The 14457-nt window shown below is 37.6% G+C and overlaps 1 protein-coding gene across 1 annotated transcript in view; it reads right to left on the bottom strand.

Annotated features, from left to right (window-relative positions):
* The window catches only part of LOC139468980 (microsomal triglyceride transfer protein large subunit-like), a 46499-nt gene that overhangs the window by 31240 nt on the left and 802 nt on the right, over positions 1–14457 (bottom strand). The window contains exons 2-11 of the mRNA XM_071251121.1: positions 11699–11883; positions 7990–8199; positions 6678–6797; positions 6271–6410; positions 5520–5608; positions 5122–5198; positions 4687–4847; positions 2984–3152; positions 1993–2103; positions 512–727 (exon numbers count right to left, since the gene is read on the bottom strand). Of these exons, the coding sequence (XP_071107222.1) occupies positions 512–727; positions 1993–2103; positions 2984–3152; positions 4687–4847; positions 5122–5198; positions 5520–5608; positions 6271–6410; positions 6678–6797; positions 7990–8199; positions 11699–11883 (1478 nt within the window). The remainder of the gene's footprint in view (positions 1–511; positions 728–1992; positions 2104–2983; positions 3153–4686; positions 4848–5121; positions 5199–5519; positions 5609–6270; positions 6411–6677; positions 6798–7989; positions 8200–11698; positions 11884–14457) is intronic.

Here is a 14457-nt window from a genome sequence, read left to right as displayed (position 1 = left end):
TTTGCTATAACCGAAGTTCATTATGAGCATATATATGTCATTATACTGTAAATCTTGGGGACCAAAAAACAGTTTGTTTTATCTGTCAGTTCATTAAAGTGTGTTTGTTATAAACATAGTTTACTGGTATGTCAGTAGATCCTGGCATAGAAAAGGTAAGCAACTCTGCACAGCTAGAGTGAGTGCATTTTTAACATTAATACAGATAGATGTTTGATAGCAACATCATTGCATGTCTCACTACCAAAGGGAACTAACTAGTGCCACACACCAATAGCCTTCTATAAGTGAGTTATCTTCCCTTTATTTTCTGTAATGAGTGAGTGAGTTGGGTTTAACGCCGCTTTTAACAGTATTCCAGTTATATCTCGGCGTGTCAGCTTAATGTGGGAGGAGAGCCTCAAGTGATGCAGGTCTTAGACCTCGGTGAATTATCTGAAATGTGTTCACACATTCCTTTCATACAATAAACAACAACAACATTTGAATGTGTAAGTCTGCAGGAAACTACCTCCGCAGTGATCAACGTGCGAGGGACCCGCCGGAGCGCCTCTACAGCGGTGATGGAAACCATGCTGTTGTTGCTGTCCACAGCAAGCTTCACGATGGTGGAAACTGTGTCAGACAGGCCGGTGTTGCCCATCGCTCGCAGGTACGTCAGGCGACATGAATCGTCTGTACACTGGGCCACTCCCTCCACCAGCAGAGTGCGGAAGTCTTGTACAACCTGCCAGGAATTGACCACGAGATGTTATTAGACATACCTTTCTTGTGAGTCTGACAACAACATGAGGCTTTCAGCACTAACAAAGTGGGGTCGGACATATCCCATTACAAAAATACAAAAAACTGACAGGGATAGACATGACCACTAGTCCATCTGTCTGAGACTAGTAACAATCTATACATACTAGTTGTTTTATCCCAAGCTGCAGACTAGTTGGATATGACTAATAGTGTCTTCTCCTGAACTGAGCATACTACAACTGTGGCCTATTGAACCTTAAAACCATGTTCCACAATCATCACAAATATGGCGAGTGATTGAGTGAGTTGGGTTTAACGCCGCTTTTAACATTTATCCAGTTATATCGCGGCGTGTCAGCTTAATATGGGAGGAAAGCCCCAAGTGATGCAGGTCTCAGACGTTTACCACTTCGGTGAAACCCACGAGCACGGGTATGGTGCTGACGAACCTAGAAACATACTCGGGGCGAACCGGGATTCGAACCCACAATTATAGGTTTATGGCGTGCCCAAGGGACGCAACTTTGCACAGCGAAAGTGCCCCCTCACAAATATGGAAATTTATAACAAAATATCTTCCAACAGCCAAACAAATGGTAGCTGTTAGTTTACCTAATTTTAGTTTTTGGAGGGATTTGTATCAGATCTAAAGGTGAGGTGAAATGGGGTTCAACGTCATAACCATGATTATTGCACTTATATAGCGACATGACGCCCGTGTGCGAGTGTGTGTGGCTGCTTCTACTAGTCCGGACTGATGAAGATTTATAGTGCTCGCACACTGAGATACCATGCAGCATGAATACCTCATGCAGACACAGCATACTGATTCCAAGACTACTCCTTCTTTTATCCCCTGAATGCAGAGTGCCAGTCAGTGTAACAACAAGTACCATCTTTTAATATCAGTATGGCACAGAGCAAAAGAAAAATGCAGCAGCTGTTGGAGTATTCAAATATAGAATGACATATTAGTGAGTGTTGTTTTGACACCACTCTCAGCAACATTCCAGCAATATCACAGCGGGGGACACCAGCAGTGGACACATTTTACCCATGTGGGGAACTGAACCCGCATCTTCGGCATAACCACTAGGTACCCCACTGCCTCCAAATGCCATATGAATAATCAAGACAAAAAAAAGACAGATTTCATGACAAACCAAGTAGGGTTTTGATCTGATTCACCCCATGTTCCTGCAAGATAATATGAACGTTATACCAGCATGTACTGTATGGTGGTACCTGGTGAGTGCACTGGTCCTTGACCTGGCAGTAGGTGTGGATGACAGCGCCAGTGGCCAGCAGCAGGGACTCCTTCAAACTCTCATTGGGAACTGGCTTCTTCAATATTGCCTGCAATGTACACATGAGGGCTTGATTGGGTCTCGTAGATTTCATGTTCAGTTTCCAAGCTAACAAAACAAACCATCATCTCTGGTAGATCCAAAGAGGGGTGCAGGGGTCCTTACATGTCAACGTATCATATGTTTGTGTTCACTTCGAAACTTGGATTATAGATTACACACCCACCCTTTTTAACAATCATTGATGTTTCTGAGCTTATGACACCATAAAAAGATTGTTGTGAGAATGACATTATATAATAAAGAGATTATTACCCTTGCGTGTTGCCGTATTGTAAATACCAAACATTAGGAATAAAACATATGTATTATGTTCCCCTAAGGTTTGTATAACATAAATTGTATTCCAAACATGATATTTAAGATAAGAAAACACCCTCTTATATAATCTCTATAAGTCATGTATGTGATTATACAATTTAAAACTATGTTAGTCCTAAAGGCTGTGAGTTCAAGTGACATTATGATGAACCCTGGCATTAAATTGTTCCTTCTATTCTTCAAATGATTCAATACCTTCCAGAAATTTCATGAACAAATATTGGAATGTTTTTAGTAATACTCCAGAAACAACATGTGACCTGTTTCTTTCTCCCCTGCCAAACTTGACTGGGGCAGGCACTAATCAGACCAACAGCTGTGTATGTGTACATGTAAGAGTGAATATTATCCTACCCTATTTCTTATCCCGGGGATGAAATTCTCTAGTGTCAGGATGATTCTCCCTAGTGAATTTGAACCCATACCAGTGTTTTTAATCCCATCCTATACTATATTCTAGAGTAAAACTTCCCTTGGGATAATATTTAGGTAGGATATAATCCTAGCTTACATACACACAGCCCCACCCTGATATTGGACACACCCACCAGCAGGTCCTTGATGAGGAACTCCCCGGGGTGGGTGGAGTAGGTGGCTGCCAGCAGGTAGCGCTCCGGGTGTTCGGTGCCGTAGTCCTCCGCAAACACCAGCAGCTCCATCATGGCTTTCTGGGCAGCCGATGTCTGGGACGCTGTGGCTATGTCAATTAGCTGGGGTCTGGAGAAGCAATATTTTCAATAAATACTGGTAATGTAATGACATGGATTTGAAGGCAAAATAATGAAATTGTATACCCATTTTACTATCAAACACGCATCTCTATATATAAGTGTGCTTCTCAAACACCCATCACTATATATATATAAGTGTATTTAACATTTTAAAAGTAATATGAAACTAACAAGAAACAGTTATTTGATGGTGATGTATTTGATATGTGTATCATAAGTGTGTTTTGGACCTAATTAAGCTTAAAAGCTTGCAGTGGTTTAAGTCTTAATAACATTTTGATAATGTTTGTAATTTTCAAGTTAATACTTTCTTCTGCCAAACAGTTTATAGAGAGAGAGGGGTGTTTGATTGTAAGAAGGAAGTACAATTTCATTATTTTGATCAGGACGTCAATCTAGTGTTGTGTAATGGCCTTGATTCAAGCACTGCTGAAGGCTCTGGTTCACTGGGGGTTTGTCATTTGGGTCTCATGTAGTTTAGTTATACAGATACACAACAATGTCGCCCTCAGTGTAATAGCCATGATAAATAAAATTGGATCATTTTGACCTACAATATACTCATACAGGCTACTTAGGTATGACATAATGAAGTTGCAAGATAAGCTTTCCAAAATTTCATCAAACTATTTCAACAGAGTTCTAATTGATTTGGGGGGCACGGGTGGCCCAGTCGTCTAAGGCGCCGCGATTCGCTGTGCAGAGTTGCGTCCCTTGGCGAGCCAGAAACCTATGATTGTGGGTTCGGATCCCGGTTCGCCCCGATTATGTTTCTAGGTTTGTCAGCACCATACCCGTGCTCGTGGGTTTCACCGAAGTGGTAAACGTCTGAGACCTGCATCACTTCGGGCTTTCCTCCCACATTAAGCTGACACGCCGCGATATGACTGGAATACTGTTAAAAGCGGCGTTAAACCCAACTCACTCACTCACTCACTCTAATTGATTTGAGTCTCTCTACATCATGAACAGGATGCAATGCCTATACAGCCAGGAACCAGTCTGTGTAAGAAGGTCTTCCTTGCACTGCGTGACACATTCCTCATGGTATGGCCTGATGCATTGTTGGGCAGAGATAAGGCAAATCTTAGTGACCCCACGGACGAGCACTAGCAATTGCACGCTTCAATGGTGGAGTTGTAGACTGAATACATTTTATGCTAAAAACCCGATGCAAGTATGATCTTCAACAATTAATACCCTAACCAATTCTGTTTTAACCAAGAATTCCAACTCTCTAGCCTTATCAACTCGTATATCAACGGGTAAAAAAACAACTATTATATTTATTTTAAGCTCTGTTAAGAAACGACATTTTGAACAAAAAATTGTTTTTGCTCCAGAGTCAGACATTTTGCTTTTGAGCTGCAGGGGGCATGGCCAGAAGAGGGGCCTAGAATCAAATTACTCCATAGATATGTAACCAACTAAAGACATTAAATAGAAACAACAATCCCCTCTCCCAACCCAGTCAGGTTTGAAAAAAGTCATGAGGAACAAGATGTCATTCAAGTACTTACACGGTGTAATAAGAGTCCGGACTGGTCAATACCTCGGCTATTGTTTGCTTGCCAGCATTGCGGAAACTCTTCAGCATCTTCATAAAAGCTTTAGCGGATGCAACAGTTGATATTTTGTCTGCTACCAGATCTTCATGCACTTTGCTTAATATCTTAGTTGGCTGAAGGACAAGGTAATGTGACATTGCTTTTCTTGAATGGTTTTCCTTCGGCACATGGAGCAATCACTTCAACAACTAGGTTATCCCACAGCCCCAAACAGATTTACTGAATGAAAAGTATTAAAGCAATAAAGGAATTGTTTGCTATTTGTCCACATAAATATAGAACCATTACATGTGATAGAAACTATGAAAAAAGAGCCCAGATTGATTTGTGAAAAGTAACTTCAAATGATTAATTTGTTTTCAAGGAATCTTTCATTGGAATACTTACAGATTCACAGTTTTCTATGCATTGAGTGATTTCAGATTCTGTTGGCAGCAATGACAACCTAAAACTTTTTCCTATTTCTGAAAGAAATTCGAAACAAATGGTGATGTACAACATAAATAGTAGATAGGTTTGAGAAACTCAGCTGACTGGTCACTTCTTATAGAATGTTGACAGGTCTACATTAATATTTTTTAACTTTTTCTAAAATAGGCATTATAAAAACATCTCAGTAAATCAATCTTCTGTCCAAATCACAAGAAGGGGATTGACATGCTTTCTATTGTGTTAGGCAGACAAATTCAAGACAACATTAAACCAAAGTGTACAGCACAACATGTATTTTTGACCTATTCAGCTGAGTCAGCTATAAATGACAGCAGTCCTGTTTTAAATGTTACCTTTTTCCAACATGGGTATGGCAGTATCGATATCAGCTGCTGACACAGTTTCACTGGATGCAGAGGAACCTTGGAATGTTAATCTTTGGCTGAAAAAATGTACAAGCCTATTATATAACTTTGACATTTGGTTCGCTTTACAATGAGGTTGCCTTGGCCACTCCACTTAATTAAATACTGTGAAACTCTGTTAGTGCATAGCCCTTTCATCTGGAAACCCTGCACTCCGGACAGTTATTGTTTGGAATGTCTATATATAATCATAAGGACACTTGGAACAATTAACAGGACTTCAGAATTTGAATCAACATCAAATTGGGGTGGGGTGTGGGTGTGGGTGTGGGGGTGTGGGTGGAGATTAACAGCAGGTTCTGGTGGTCTGTTAAATATATTTTAACAAATCTGAAGTGGTACACAGGAGAGATAAAAATACAAACAAAGTCTTCAGTCTTATCTTGTTGACAATTTTGTTTTCTGTACACAAATGCATTTTTAGACTTTTTAAATTGGCACTTTGAATATATTAGAAGGCCAACTTGTTTCAGATATTCTGATAGCCATAAAACTGTTTTCAAAAGATAAAAATACAAACAAAGTATCTTTCCGATCTATTTTTTTGGATAATTTTGACATTTTGCTTTCTGTACATAAACCTAATGTGTCCTTCATATTGGCACCTTTTGTTTCAGAAGTTTGAAAGTGATATGTATCTTAAAATCAAGAAATGCCTAGACACCAGATTATTCCTTACCTGACTGTGGCACCACCATTCATGGAGGACCTCATGTTGAGACGACTGGACACCGTATTCAATCCACTTATACTCTTTATTATTCCATTTTCAAATTCATAATCTAGAGTTGTTTTACTGGCAACAGTTACATCAAGAATCTGCAACAACAATCATTTCAGCGACTTGTTACAAGGACTGTTTACTTGAGATGGTTAAAAACATGGGCAGCTTTATTCTTAGTCCTGCACCATGAACTGTGGGATATATGTATTTTATAAAACCAAAATCAATAATAAAAAGGCAAGTCCAGCCAGAAATCAGCATCAGGAAAAGAAACATTTTAAAGGAGAGAACTGTATTGTGTCATAAAAATTTCAAAGACTATGTTAGTTTACTTCTATAAATATGGTGATTTTTGCACCTACTTTATTGGGATTTGAGAACTGTCCAGCGATCTCGAGATTATTGCACTCCTTCTTGGTCTTGGTGATCTGAGTGGGCGAGGTCTGGGTGTATAGGACCAGGCACTCCCCGGAAACATCTATCTGTAATACAGGTTACACCAGGTATATAACAGAGTTTAACATGGTGATAATAGAGAAGGGTTACAGCAGTATTATAATACAGTTATAACATGGTCATAACATAGATATAACAGAGTAGGGTTACAGCAGGTTATAATAGTTATAATGTGTTCATAACAGAGTAGGGTTGCAGCAGGGTGATAATACAGTTATAACATGAATATAATATGGTTAAAAAGAAATAACCTAGGTCATGATAATGCTATTGACAAGGGTAGAACACAATATAATGATATTGCAGGGTTTACAAAATACAGCAGGGTTAGGATATTGAGCAGGGTTGCATTATAGACATGATAGAGCAGGGTCATAACAAAGAAAAGGGTTAGGATAGAGATACAGTAGACATAAAGCAAAGTTCAAGCAACTTTTATGTCTTAACATCTTTTCACAAAAACAGTCAGAGTGTTCATTGGAATGAGTTCTGACTCATGTACTGGTAAATCTGTTGCTGCTAAGTACACTGAGCATATTAAAGGGACAGGATGCTGACCATTCTGAAACTTTGTTTAAGAACAATAGCCGATAAACCCAGAGCTTACTTGCCTCTACGCGCCTTTTCAACGACAGAATGTTCAGCTCCATCGACCACATTGCGGGTGTACGCTTATCATGTGACCAGACTTTTCTCTTCTTTTTTTCGTAAACAAAAGCACTTATTCTGAACTAAGAATTTTTACAGATGGACCTAATGCAAGCTTTACATATTGTTTTGCATAATTATATAGACATACCACTACAACTGCAACAGTGAGGTGCATGACAACATAAGCTTTACACATCAAAGTGAGTGTATTGCTAGCTTTCCGTGGGGCATGTTTTAAGATATGTTTTTGGAACTCTGGGTAAGAGATTGATTGGCTTCATACAACAGGCATATTTATATTGTGAGTGAGAAAAACACACAAGCTTTCTCTTCAATTTGCCTCCAATAAAAAAAGAATAACTGAAGGCAGTTTACTCTGTGCAGCAGATGCATTGTCGGATTCGCTGTGTAGAGCTTTGGTTTCAGAATTGAATCTGGCATGTGATGTCGCACATGGAAATTATTTCATGTATGATTTAAAAGCACCCAGAACCACCGAAGAACTGTCCCTTTTAACAGCCTGTGTACATCCTATTCCCCTACTGACTGTGGACACATCACACCTACCTCTGTTCTGTCCCCGGGTTGTTCCTGGACTTGGAAGAGGGAGATGATGCCCTTCTTGATGTTGCTGCAGAATGCCGACTCTGTCTCCGGGACGAACAGCCTCCCAATGCTGTCCTTGTTCAACTCAAAGTACACAGGGTACTTGAGCAGGGTCCCCAGGGTCCTCTCCTGGCTCTCCCTGGACGCACTCAGTACGGTGGCAGTGTTAAGCTGGAACATGACATATGTTATACCATATATCGCTGTATATAAGGCGAGTTTTTCATACCTCGAACTAGGGGGCTTGTACAGGGGGTTGTCTTATACGTGGCGTTGCTTTAGAAAAGGCAATATAGTAGCTTTTTTATTTATTTTTGTTGATGATACTCAACCACAATGTACATGACCATACAAGTTCACATGGTCAGGGACTACTGGTCTTCCAAATTATTCTGTGAACAATATTTTATGTGTGCAGCTCAGTTAATACCCTGTCAAGTAGTGATATTGTTTCTTTGCATATTTCTATAATATCAGTGACTGTCTCAAATCAGTAATATGATTTTCTACAACCATCCTGATATTTGCATAATGAGTCATATATAAAATATTTCACTTGAAAGTTCAGAAAATCAAATACAGGATCAGTATTATATAATGAACCATACTGACAGAAAGAGGTTGTTTGTAAACTTATTAAGGAAATGTTTCATAATCTTTCATCATTTCAGAAACAATACTGAACGTAATGGGTCACATCATCTGCTGTTTGACAAACATCCCAATCTGTTGTTTACTTATGTTGAGCTTAAAAAGGCACTTTTTACATGGAACAATGTCATATACCGGTATACTCTTAAATGGCAGTTCCTTACAGTTATTGGGTAGTGGAAGATCTAGAATCAAAGCATATATCTTGTCCATCTATGATGAATCTCACAAAGGCATAGTGATTTTCTTTTCAATCAAACTTGAATAAAACTGTTTAGACTTTACATGTTAATTTATGATCTTTCCCTGCAGCTCTGAGGATGCATCAAACAAAAACTGAATTTGTTGTTTATAAGGGTAATACATATTGCCCCAATAGCTTTTTTAACAGGTCTTGTAATATCATTATTATATCTATTGGTTATATTCAGATTATATGTCTGTTGCATTTCTTGTTTTATCATTATCCTTCTGCTAACATCAAACAAATCTCTAACAATTACAAATCCAGATTTTATCCAACATTCTTTATAAAAGATTTTTTGTTTATTGTGACCAATTTATTGTTCCATATTATTTGGTTGAAGATATAATTTTCTATTTCTGCAATTTCAACACAGCAATTCATCTGTATTTATAAAAAGATGGTAAAGAAATATTCAGCTTATTAACATCATAATTATATCTGAAAAGAAATGGCAATCATCGTACTTTACCAAAAACAGAATAGAATTTTGGTTTGACAGGCTAAAGATAAAGTGAAAAGAGTAGTACTTAGCCTATTCAGAATCATCCCTATCAACAGGATTTAATAGAATTGAGCTGACATATAATGGTGTGAAATGTTTGGGAATTCAACTTATCAGAGATGATAGTACACTGAAAATCTTAAATATTAAAAATATAGAAAAGATTCCAAATTTGGTCATCAAGGAATATTTCACTTTTTTGAAGAATTTTGCTATCTAGAGGGGAAGGTTGTTCAAGAATAGTTTACCAAAGTAGCATGCAAGTGATATCAAAATTATTACAGAAATCAATTTTTTCAATAGTTCAAATTTATCTGAAATGACAAATCACGTCTTTGGGAAAACAAACAACAATGATAGATTCTAAGGAAAGTGGTGGAGCTTTGGCTTTAGAGTTTGCATGTATGAGTAAAGCACTTTGTATAGCAAATATGTTATAACATGATGTAGGTCTTGGATGTTTTCATGGAACCCACAAGCATGGGCAGGTGCTAACAAACAGAGAGAGTATAAACAGGATGAATCTGGAACTGGAACCAATAATCATAGGATTCTGGCACACCTAAGAATGCAACTCCACACTGTAAATTGCAATGCGTTTAGACGACTGCGCAACCAGATTTCACTTGGAATATGGGAACAGTACTGTATAGTTTCAGGAATTCACTGCACTGTATAAATCATGAATTTCTGGTAACAGTGTGGTCAACAAGGGCATTAACTGTGTCCAGATAGTATTGTATGTGACACCAAGTTGAATGAGATCACTCCCATCACAAGCTGATTTGCTTATCAGTGTTTTGAAACCCATCAGGGTCTGCTCGACTTGGACCTGGAACAGGGAACTGTTCTGGGTGGGTGACTTTGTGGCCAGTGGACTTAATGGTCATTAACTAGCTGTGTCAATATTCGGATTAACACTGTTGTTCTTTTGTTTGAAATTAAGCATGACGTAAGGAAGAAGATTAACACTGACACTATGACAGGATATTTGTTGTGCAATCAGTGGTCCATTGTATGGAAACAAATAAGGGAAAAAAACATATGGTAAGAGTGTTATCCTAAGTGATAAATTCTACAAAATCTTCCAAACAACTAATGACACATTTGAAGAGTTTGACTGGCAAGTTTTTAGAAGTTGGAAAGTAACAGTAAAGACAAAATAAATTTATGGATGGCAACTTCTTTATTGTATTATTCTGCGGCGTTTCGGAATAGATCCTTATATCGTTGTCAAGCAGGAATGAAGTAAGACAGCACAGTTCAGGGTTCTATACATTGAATAAGGATATTAATGACATTATGTGATAGAGGGCGCTTCCTCAATCTCAACCAAGATTAATGTGCATGTACAAGTGACCTAAAGCCCTGTAATAAGTCCATAAGCTTGTCAGGTTGAATTCCTGTCTCAAGACTTTGGATCTGTGACTAAACATAACAGATTCTGTAGGTTCAGATTGTTCCATAAATGTGATAAGAACCATATCAATATTTTCGGGTATTAGTCTTTACTGGTCCTTCTGCATTATAGATTAAGCATGTTCATAGTCTTGAAATATTGCACTGACGTATCACAAACTTGTTGTGACTGTTTTGTCTCATATTTAAATTTTGTCATAAAGTTAAAGTGGGATTATGTTGAGGCTAACTGACAGACCTAGCAAATTTCATTTCAAGTCATCCAAACTCATTTTTTGACATTCTATACTGAAAAATCTTTTTGAGCATGTTGAGATCATGAACATTTTTGGGGAAATTATTATGACATTCTGGGCTCTGTCATCAATACCCAAACATCTCACCGAAAATATTCATCATCCCTAACTATGTTTCTTTGGCAGAGAAAATATTTCAGTTTGACAAAAGTCACTAGACCTTGATCACAATGGGCATAGGACTAAGGTATATACGTATAGTCCCTGTTCCTCGACTTACTGAAAATTACATGATTGTTCAACCCTGTAAACATGGTAAACACATGGACAAATGGGAGTTTTGATTAAGACAGAATATATCTTGGTTACGGCTTTGAGATATATTATTTTGTCTCTGAAAGGATGAGGAAACAAATTTGTGTGATTCACAAGCATTTAATCAAAAGACATCCTCTGTACAGTTTTGTTAGTAAAACACATGAGAAGAGAAACAGCATTTCTCAAACAAAAATCTTTTAACCCCCCCCCCCCCCCCACTACCCTCGCTAAATATCCTATGACCTGTCCCTTATTTATGCCTGACAAACAGATCTGTCCACTGAATATGTAACCAACCTTCAACTTGAACAGCTGTGACTCATCCTCCTGCAACAGGGGTGTGATGTCCAACCCCAGAGAAAGTTGTACTCCGGTGTCCCTCTGAGCCTTGGTTTCCCTCCGACTGTCCAGGTCGTTAAACAACACCGATGTACTGTATGAATACTTGTATGTCTTTCCAGTCTCATATTTCAGGGCAGAAACTGAAGGGGAACAGTAAAAACTAAGTTGACAATATTAATATTCCATACAAGCAACTATCATAATAATCCTGTAAAAACAAAACACTGTGCAATTACATTTAACCAGCGGTTACTCTTATTATTCCAAACAGTGAATTTGTTCGCAGCGGACCAGATTTTGTATTTTGTATTTTTGAGTGATTGCCTGTGTTTGCAGTGGGCCAGGTTTTGTATTATTGAATGTATGCTTGTGTTTGAATTGGACCAGTTTTTGTATTATGCCGGTATAATCACGATAATCATAAAGGTGACTTTTATGTTTCTGATAACAGGACCCGTAAAAGGGAAATGGCACAAGTACTACATTTTACATTTTGCACACATCAAATTTTCAAATATCCTTGAAATGGTGGAAAGAATATTTTTGAAACAAATTAATGCTTTTCTATTTTTTTCTTACAGCACTTGCAGTTTTGTATCATAGATAAATCCCTGAAACCTTTCAAGCAGACTCAACCAAGGAAAATAACAGTTTATCAAAACAAGTTATGAAATAATCCTCTGGCTTGTTTCTATACATCATGGCACATGCCAACTATATAGATACAGCATGTCTCATGTCATGGATAACCCTTGTCTTCACCCACACACTTATCTATAAGATGGAGCAAAGTTTAGTCATTGTTTCAAGGTCATTGTATGAGCATGTCATTGTTGTCCTAGAGCTCCTACTAAATTGTTATGCTTGTTGCTAGGGAATGAATGATTCCAAATTATCTATGAAAATGGATCATTTCCAGCATATTATAAAATTCTGGTTGCATAATAAAACAATACCATACCTGGCAGGAGAGTCAGAAGAAGAAGACAAATTTCACTTGGGCAATACATTGTCTATTTTTGAATTGCATACAAAACTTATATCTGGAAACAATTCCACAAGCTTCAACTCATAAGATATATGATTTTTGTGGCTGTTCATCTGTTATTATATCCCAGTGCTATCAGATTTCTGTATCTAACGTGGTGACAAGCCAGTGGACAGCCTATTGCATAGTTACACGTGTGATACGCCTCCATTGTGCTATAGGCCTTGGTCATAACCAATGATAATGCTGATAACAACATTGACCATGGTGACATTTACTCTTTGGTCCAAGTGCAGAGGTTATCTAAAACCAATAGGGAGCCTGAATCAGCAAGTAATGAATAATCATATCCCATGTTTTACTTCCTTTTACTCTTTACCTAGCTGTTATTGATAATAATGATACATACATATCATTATCAATATGTTTGAATAGCTCACATTTATCATGCTTGTAAAGAACCTTTTTTTAATTTGAAAACAAAGTATGTTTGCCTATAATAACTTTTAAAGAAGGGTTATGATTTATTAAATTAGTTGAGCTACTTGTGGACTATTAACATTCATGCTTGTCAAAACATCCCAATGACTCAAAACACAACTGTCAAAACATTCACCATGGTCCTCATAGGTCATGTGCAGTGTGGGAAAAATGCATTTCCCTTTTTTAAAAAGGTGGGTGCACTGAATAAACTAACGTTTTTTTTATTATAGGTATATTTATCGACCAGGCAGTTTTCAATAATATTTTGTTTTGGTATGAGTATAAAGTAACATTTTATGTTTTACCTACAGATTGTACATTATGTTTAGGGGGTGGGCGATTAGATAAACCAAAATAGACTATATGTCAGTCTGTGACTTTAGCCACAAAGTCCTAGTCTGGTAAAATTATGTTTGATCTAGTAACATTAGTTAATAAAACTCTATATGATAACACTAAAATCAATTGAAAGTGGCATTAACAGTCAAGGTCTTGCTGATTGATGCAAAAGGCACAGAGTGATATCATACATGGCTATGCACAATTAATGAGATTTCAAAAATTGTTGTGATTATATAGATTTATTTTCAGCAGGATGTGTTGCATCCAACTAGTCACCAATTCATTTCTGATCCATTGTTTGGGGGTTTAATACATTACATTTTGTCAGAAACTACAGCATACAAAATTCTAAATATTGTTTTGTCTCTACAAAAGACATGTATGGTCACTAAATAGTATATGTATGTCAAATGTTATCGCCTCGCCTTAATTTTGTTTAAACAATATGCATATTGCCAAAACCCATAGATTAGATGTGAAATAAAAATGTGAAATAAATAATTAATGCCCAATCTAAAGCATTTGGTGGTAATTTTTCCGTGGGTGAATTCCACATATGAATTCAGTTACATCATTAAGCTTAGGGCTGGGATGAGGTCAAATTTACGACCTGTGAACCCAACCCCAGGTACCCGACCCCCTATTACCCAACCCTACCTGGGTACCCGTTAGTGGCATAGAGTCTCAAGAGTTGGGAGTTGTCGGATTGGGAATTGTTTTATGTGAGCCCTGGCAAAAAGTATTTACATAAACCTATAAAATAGTCTGAGGCGGAATAAAGCTTTATCTTTATTCAAACATATAAAAATAAGAAGGAATGCATTCATAGTCCAAAGGAATTTCTTTTTACCTGTTGTGTAATGAAGGAGATATAGTGATTTTTTGTCATTAACCAATATAT

The sequence above is a fragment of the Haliotis cracherodii genome, unplaced genomic scaffold (assembly GCF_022045235.1).
Source record: "Haliotis cracherodii isolate W230 unplaced genomic scaffold, xgHalCrac1.p SCAF_2, whole genome shotgun sequence".
NCBI classification, from domain to species: Eukaryota; Metazoa; Mollusca; class Gastropoda; order Lepetellida; family Haliotidae; genus Haliotis; species Haliotis cracherodii.
Note: the sequence above shows the minus strand (reverse complement) of the source record. Positions and strands in the feature narration are given on the sequence as shown.